The sequence below is a fragment of the Pan troglodytes genome, chromosome 6, assembly GCF_028858775.2.
Source record: "Pan troglodytes isolate AG18354 chromosome 6, NHGRI_mPanTro3-v2.0_pri, whole genome shotgun sequence".
Lineage (NCBI taxonomy): Eukaryota > Metazoa > Chordata > Mammalia > Primates > Hominidae > Pan > Pan troglodytes.
This window is the reverse complement of record NC_072404.2, coordinates 159,377,197-159,385,550: the sequence shown is the minus strand read 5'-3', so window position 1 is coordinate 159,385,550 and position 8,354 is coordinate 159,377,197. Positions and strand designations below refer to the sequence as shown.

General features: G+C 35.6%; 1 protein-coding gene across 1 annotated transcript; it reads right to left on the bottom strand.

The window, feature by feature from the left end:
- Nucleotides 1–3,517: 3,517 nt before the first annotated feature.
- On the bottom strand, nt 3,518–7,192 carry OR2A2 (olfactory receptor family 2 subfamily A member 2). Its single transcript, XM_063815713.1, has one exon. It carries the CDS (start codon nt 4,719–4,721, stop codon nt 3,765–3,767), a length of 957 nt encoding a protein of 318 aa, XP_063671783.1. The 5' UTR covers nt 4,722–7,192; the 3' UTR covers nt 3,518–3,764.
- Nucleotides 7,193–8,354: the final 1,162 nt, after the last annotated feature.

The following is an 8,354-nucleotide window of genomic DNA, read 5'->3' as shown; positions in this document are numbered from 1 at the left end:
CTTTCAACACCTAAAAATATGACCTAATTTCAATATGATAACTGATTTTTATCTAACAACTTCTCTCTCCTTCCCTTTCTTTCTTTCTTTCTTTTTTCTTTCTTTCTCTTTCTTTCTTCTTTCTTTCATTTTTCTTTCCTAATATGACTCCTAGGTTTCAAGTAATAAAACTCTTTTCATGGCTTCTACACTTAAATTATATTTAGGGTTTTCCATTTATTACTAAGTATCCATGATGATTTGTTCCTTCTTTTTATTAAAAAATGATAAAAATAGTCCTGTTTGGTATGTCCCATATTTGATTAATGCAACTTCTTTCTGAGCTGAGTAGCCCATAGCTGAGATCCAAGTGTTGAATAGGCTTCTCATTTCTTATCATACATTACAGCAAATCCTGGAGAAGAGCGTTAAAAAATAAGCTAAACTTTTCTCATGGTTTGTACATGAAAAACAATGTGCTATAGATATGCCTACAAACAACTATGAATTCATCACAAGACATTGTTTACTTACCATAGTTCACGACCTTCTGTATGACATTCTACACTTCATTTCCATAGTAATCTTACCCAAACTGATGAAAGCCTTGGCAGGCTCTGTCTAAAAGGGCCCTCATGTGGTAAAAGTCCTAATATTCATAAAAATAACTGACCTTGGCCAACTATACTAATGCCTATCAAAGCTTTTACTATCTGCCCCCCATATTTACTGTTAAATATTGCTCTAACCCACTTCATTTACCTGCTTTCTTCTTCTGATCAAGGTGAACCTCGTGATTGTCTATAACTTGTTCAAATTCTAAATGACTCCTCCCTTAGTTTGAGGTACATTCTGTTAGTTAACCCTGACATGTCATTCTTTATTATCACTTGTATACTTAAAAATAATCAATGTATCCTTTGCATTGTATATGCCATAAATGTTAAATATATATGTAGAAACTACCTCTTTTTCCAATATTAATCTGCTGAAATGGTTAACCTGATAGCTTTGAAACAACCATGGCTCCTTGCTAAAAGTTTAAATATTTACACCTTTAGTAAAAATTTGACTTTTTGGTAGATCATAGTTTTAGTGTGTTATAAAAATATAAAAATTTACCAACTTTGTCAGACACCCTAATAATAATTGAAAAAGAAATTAATAACTTGACAGTATTGAACATCCAAAGGAAATCACAGTTTTTAAAATCCTAAAGATAATACTTGTAAAACTGATTTATTAATATACTGCCTTAGCTAAGAACTACACAAAGAGTATTCATTATTTATTTTATCACCATCAGCATCATAGACACAACGTTTCAATCCAATCTCATGAATCTAGGAGATCTTCTGCCACCATGAAAGATAAATGATGTTGGTTATAACAAAGCTGTGTTGAGATGTTTGGTGTCACCATCTACATACAAGTTGGTTCAAACATTAAAAAGTATTGATGAAAAAAATTTCAAGAGCTTCAACAGGTGATTAAATCTTGCCTTTTCAGTAATTAGCATCACCCAAGAGTAAGTGTAAAGTTTGAATAATGCTCAAAACCATTGTTGTCTCCTGGGCCATTTGAATATTTACTCATGGATTTTCTTCATTTTACCAAATCCTAAAGCTTTAATATATTTTAGGGTTTTTTACACAGTTTAGTATTGATCTAAAGCTTTCCGTATCTTATTCCCTTTTACTCCTAAATTATTTCATCAAGGGATACAAAATGTTGTACAGACATACAGACCAACGGAACAGAATAGAAAACCCAGAAATAAAGCTGCACACCTAAAACCACTGGTCTTTGACAAAGTCAACAAAAATAAGCAATGGGGAAAGGACTTCCTATCTGACAAATGGTGCTTGGATAACTGGCTAGCCATATGCAGAAGAGTGAAACTGGACCCCCTACTTTCACCATATATAAAAAATGACTCAAGATGGATTAAAGACTTAAATGTAAAACCGCACCTATAAAAATCGTAGAAGAAAATATAGAAAATACCCTACTTGACATCAGCATTGACAAAGAATTGTTGGCAAGGTCCCCAAAAGCCATTGTAAAAAACCAAAATTGACAAATGGGATGTAATTAAACTAAAGAGATTCTGCACAGCGAAAGAAACTATCAACGGAATAGACAGTCTAAAGAATGCGAGAAAAAATTTGCAAACTATGCATCCAACAAGGTCTAATATTCAGAATCTATAAGAAACAAACAAATCAACAAACAAAAAGCAACCCCATTAAAAATGGGCAAAGAATATAAACAAACACTTTACAAAAGAAGACATACAAGCAGCCAACAAACATGAAAAAATGCTCATCTTCACTAATAATCAGATAAATGCAAATCAAAACCACAATGACATTCTATCGTAAATCAGTCAGAATGGCTATTACTAAAAAGTCAAAACATAACAGATGTTGGCAAGGCTGCAGATAAAAGGAAACACTTATACACTGCTGGTGAAAATGTAAACTAGTTCAGTCATTGCAGAAAGAGGTTTGGAGGTTTCTTAAAGAACTAAAAATAGAACTACCATTCAACTCAACAATCCCATTACAGGGTATATACCCAAAGGAAAAGAAATATTTCTATCAAAGAAACACATACACGTGTATGTTTATCACAGTGCTATTCACAATAACAAAGGCATGGAATCAACCTAGGTGGCCATCAGAAGTAGACTGGATAAAGAAAATGTGGTACATATACACTGTAGAATACTACATAGCCATAAAAAATGAAATTATGTCCTTTGCAGCAATATGTATGCAAATGGAAGCCATTATCCTAAGCAAATGAATACTGGAACAGAAAACCAAATACCACATGTTCTCATTTATAACTGGGAGCTAAACTTTGAGTACATATAGACATAAAGATGGGGAAAGTAGACACTGGAGACTACTAGAGAGCGTAAGGAGGAAGGGTGTGTGGACCGAAAAAAAAACTTATTGGGTACTATGCCTAGTACCTGGGGGAGGGATCATCTGTACCACAGACCTCATCATCACACAATACACCCATGTAACAAACCTGCACATGTACAACCTGAATCTAAAATAAATGTCGAAATTATTTTTAAAATGTACACAAAACAGAAATGTACACAAAGCATAAATGTATAGTGCAAGGGACTATCAGTAAATGGCCATTACCCAGCTGCCTTCCTACCCCTCCCAGTCACTATCTACTCCCTTCATCCTAATGATGTCTAATATCCTAGCTTTAACATTATAGTTTAGTTATTGCCTATGTTTGAAATTTATGTAGGTGGAATCATACATCCTTTTGTGTCTGGCTTCTATCACTCTGTTTGTAATATTCATCCATGTTACTGTATGTTGAGGTTCGTTCATTTTCTTTGTTACTTAGTATTCTGCTGTGTGAATATACAAGTTACTCAACTTCTCCCTGTTGATAGATATTTGGATTCTTTTCAGGTTTTAGCTATTATAAAACAATGCTGTTATCTCCTTTAACACCAGAGTTTCATTTTGCCTATTTCAGGAAATTATATAAAATGGCACTGTGACATAAAAAGTAAATAAATAAAAATAAAAGCAAAAAGATGTTCTAACACTTTTAAAGGAAAGGCTAAATATTCTGATAATTTTGCTTTCCTATCTACTGAGATGATTCCTCGATTTTAGAGAACATACATTCCATTGAATATTGCCCTATTTTCAAAGCTTGAATTCAATCACTCACCATTTTTATATTAAACTTCTTCTACAAAATATATTCAAAATTCTTGCTTCAGCAAACCACATGTTTTAAAGGCAAAGCCCATACACCGTTCTCATGGACCTCTTCCTCTGGAGTGCTCTGTGGAGGGCGCCCTTCAACTGAGCATTCCTCAGGCTGTAGATCAGGGGGTTCAGCATTGGATTAAAGACACTGTGAAACAGGGACAGCATTTTCTCCTGCTCCTCTCGTTGATTAGAGTCTGGGACCATGTAAACCACCATGGCTATGCCAAAGAAGAGTCCAACCACACACAGGTGGGAGGAGCAGGTGGAGAAGGCCTTTATGCGGCCCTCCTTTGTCTGGATCTTCAGGATGGCCCCGAGGATGTGCATGTAGGAGACCAGAATCAAGGAAAGAGGCCCGACTAAGACAAACACACAGGTAGCAAATATGACCACTTGGTTAACCCAGGTATCCGCACAGGCCAGCTTGAGGATAGACAGAATTTCACAGAAGAGGTGGTTCACATCCCGGGGCCCACAGAAGGGCAACCTTAGAAGGAGAATTGCATGTACCAAGGACAGGGCAAACCCACATGACCAGGACATGACAGCCAGGATCGTGCACACTCTCCAGCTCATGATGACAGTGTACTGGAGAGGGTGGCAGATGGCCACATACCTATCATAGGACATCACCACCAAAATCAGACACTCTGTAACAGCAAAAGCCAAATACAAAAAAGTCTGCATTATGCATGGAACAAAGGAGATGGTTCTTTTCTGGTTCATTAGGTTTGCCAACATCTTGGGAACATTGTTGGAAGCATAGGACATGTCAATGATGGCCAGGTGTGAGAGGAAGAAGTACATGGGTGTGTGAAGCTTAGAGTCCAGGCAGATAATCCCAAAGATGACCCCATTCCCCAGCAGGGTGAGTGTATAGAAGACAGAGAAGAGTCCACAGAGGAGAATCGCCAGTGCTGGACCAACCTGGAATCCCAGCAGGGTGATGTCTGTGATCCATGTCTGGTTGCCTTCCATGCTCTTGTGGCAGAGAAAGACAAACCCTCATCTAGGACAGGAAGGTCAGAGCTGTGGGTCAAAGATGCACAATATTTGCTGAGTGTTTCAGAGGGAGCATTAAGAAATGTATTATTTTGAAGGGATTCTTTGTTGAATTTGTTTTCAAATATGTTACTGGAACCAACTCAATTATGCTCATGAAATTAAAAAAATCCTCTTGTACCAATAGAGTAATAGGAAAAAAAATATAGCTATCATACTTCTTATATAAAAAAACAAATTAACATAAGGTGTAATATAATATATCTTGTATTACTGTATACACATACATGCATGGAAACACGTGTCATTTAGGAGAATTCAGGTACTCTGCTTCTTTTATAGGGTGGAATCCTTAGTTATTAACGTAGTGAAATTAGAGATGACACTGACAAAATGCTGCAATACAAGATGGTTTTATATCCTGGGCATGCTTGCGTTTTTCTACCCAGTATGAAGTGGTTAGGGCATTCTGTTCTTCATATTCTTGCTTAGCAACCCATTTACCTTCTCACATGAATTCTACTTTCATATTTAAGATTGAAAATCTTTTGTAAATAGCTTTTCAACTTTGTAATTTCTTTAAAACTTCCTACAACCGTCATTTTTTCAGCCACTGGCCAATACTCCCTGGAAGCACCTCTGGTACCTATTTTCCATCTCTAGGGTTTGTAGTTCTATTTCAAGTATTTTATTTAATTCTTCATCAGCACTTGATGCTAAAATTTAGTCACATGTGAAAGAATTAAAATGGAAGAAAATGTAGGAAAATAGTTTCAAGTCTGTAAATCAAAATAGTAAATATATAATATACAAAAAATAAAAAGGCAATATACAAATATATAATAATATATAAAAGCAGTACAATATCCTTTTTATTATAATTTATTGAATCATTTTTCTTGTCAGAAATTTTTGGTTTCTATTTCTCTTATGTTTGGTAGCATTGAGATAAATATTCTTACAAGCTTATGTTTGGCTTATATTGATGATTTTTAATTGAGAATGTATTCTAAAAGTGAATTTGCAGGTGCTAAATATATTGAAATTCCAAGATTTTGATATCTATTTCCAGCTTTGCTTCAGAAAATTTACCAATATAAATTCTACTAGTTTTTATCTATATAAATTCTATTATTTTATACCAATATAATATATCACTGATGTGTACCTCAGAATCATGCCTCTTTCCCACATGGTCGTCACCACCACGTATTTTTATTTTCAACCTTTGCTAATTTGATAAGAGAACAATATTATCCAGTTTCAATTTGTACTTCATCCATCCTTTAACAAATGATCCTGGAGTGCATGATCTGTTTTAGCCACTGTTCTAAGAGCAGGAGGCACAGTGGTGGAGGTAGATGCATTCAGAAGGGGACCAGGTCATGAAGAAGTGAAGTTAAGGCAGTGTTCTCTTCCACTCCTCACATTCCCATTTAGAGGAGGAAATTGTTATGCCCCTGGATGAAATTGTCTTGGAATATACCTGCCTTTCTCTGTCCCCTAATTTATATGATTGTGAAACAGGAAAGAGAAACTGAGGATGCCCCTTCTCTGTTTCACCCACATGCATTTCCACCCCCTTTGGCATAAGGCATCAGGAGCATGTTTCTTCCCATTTGGAGGTCGGGAGAGGTGTCAGCTAATGGTTATGATTTTAATTTGGAAAGAAATTTTTTTGAAGATATGAACCATGCTTTTCAATAAGCCTTACTAGCAAAATATATAAAATATATATATTTTAAAATTATATCTGATTCTTGTATGCATTTCTTAACTGATTTTTTTCTGGAGCAGAGAGAGGGAATGGTTAGTTACTACCACTAAAACACCAGGAGTAAATGAGTAAATAAGATAATTGCTGACTGTGAAAAGAACAGTAAAAAAATAATCTGGGTAAAATAATAGAAAGTTGCTTGGTTTGAGGAAGACTCCTTTAGATGAGATGGTCAGGAAAGGTCTCTCTCAAGCAGAGTCAGGTGAAAGGAACCTAAACAATGAAGGCCGCAACCCTGCCCAGAGCCAAAGGAGGACCATTCTCTTCACAGGGAACAGTAAGGGAACAGTAAAGGCAAAGTCTCTGGGCAAGAAGTGCTTGGTGACTTCTGGGAAGAGAAAGAAACACAATGAAACTGAAGCATAGTGAGCAAAAGGTCGTACTTATTCTTCGTAATCTTGTTTATATATTTAAAATTTTGAATTATGATTTGATAGCACAATAGGGTGACTATAGTCAGTAATAACATAATTGTACATTTTAAAATAACTTAAAGAGTGTAATTGTATTTGTATTATTTGTAACTCGAAAGATAAATGCTTGAGGGGATGGATACCCCGTTCCCCATGATGTGCTTATTTCAGATTGCATGCCTCTATCAAAACATCTCATGTACCCCATAAATATATATGCCTACTATATACCCACAAAAATTTAAAAAATAAAAAAATAAAAAGATTGAAATCAACTTAAAAGTTTATCAGTTGGGGATCGATTATTTTCATTTGGCTGTTATTACAACACAGAATACTATGCAGCCATGAAAAAGGACAATTTTGATCTTTAGGTCATTCCATGAAGTTAACGTATGTGTGTATTATATGACCTGATTTATATTTTAGAATATAAAGATATTTATGTCTTTTGTATCTATTCACATATTTGCAGGAAAATTCTTTAAGCATGAAGTTATTTATACTGATGATCTCTACAAAGTTGGAATATTCAGCGACTTATCTTTTGTATAAATTGCACACCTGTTCATTTGTTTTTAATGAACTTTGTGCTTTACAGGAAACAAAACAGGGCATTTCTTATTTAGAAAAACTTCACAATGAAATATAGAATTAAAGTTTACACTATTTCTATGCATCTCACCAAGTTGTTTTTTTGTTTGTCTGTTTGTTTGTTTTTTTGTTTTTGAGATGGAGTCTTGCTCTGTTGCCCAGGCTGGAGAACAGTGGCACAATCGCGGCTCACTGCAAACTCTGCCTCCTGGGCTCAAGCAATTCTCTTGCCTCAGCCTCCAGAGTAGCTGGGACTACAGGCATGCACCACCATGCCTGGCTAATTTTTGTATTTTTAGTAGAGATGGGGTTTCACCATATTGGCCAGGCTGGTCTCAAACTCCTGACCTCAAGTGATTCGCCCACCTTGGCCTTCCAAAGTGCCGGGATTACAGGTGTGAGCCACTGTGCCCGGTCTTCTCACCAAGTTTTAACAGGAACATCTGATCTTAGAAGACTTTCTTAGAGCTTCAAATGGGAGAAATGTCACTAAATTATGAGAAAGTATTAATCCTTAACAAGTAAGTAGAAATTGAAAAATCTCAGTATCACTTCTCCTACAGAAGCGTGTACTTTTTTCCTGAGTTGTCCTGATAGAGAAACAATCAACATCATCTATTGACTAAAAGTAGAAGTGGATCTTAAACCAGGTTGAAAATTTTTGCCACGTCCACCAAATTATGAACAAGGGCAGAAGCAAAGCCAAGTTATAAATCTGCACAGGTCAAAGAAAATGAGCTTCATCATACAGAGAACTACATTTCAATGTCTTTTAATTTTCTCATCTGTAAAGTAGCTTCTGGGAATTTCCAGTTAAAAATCAAA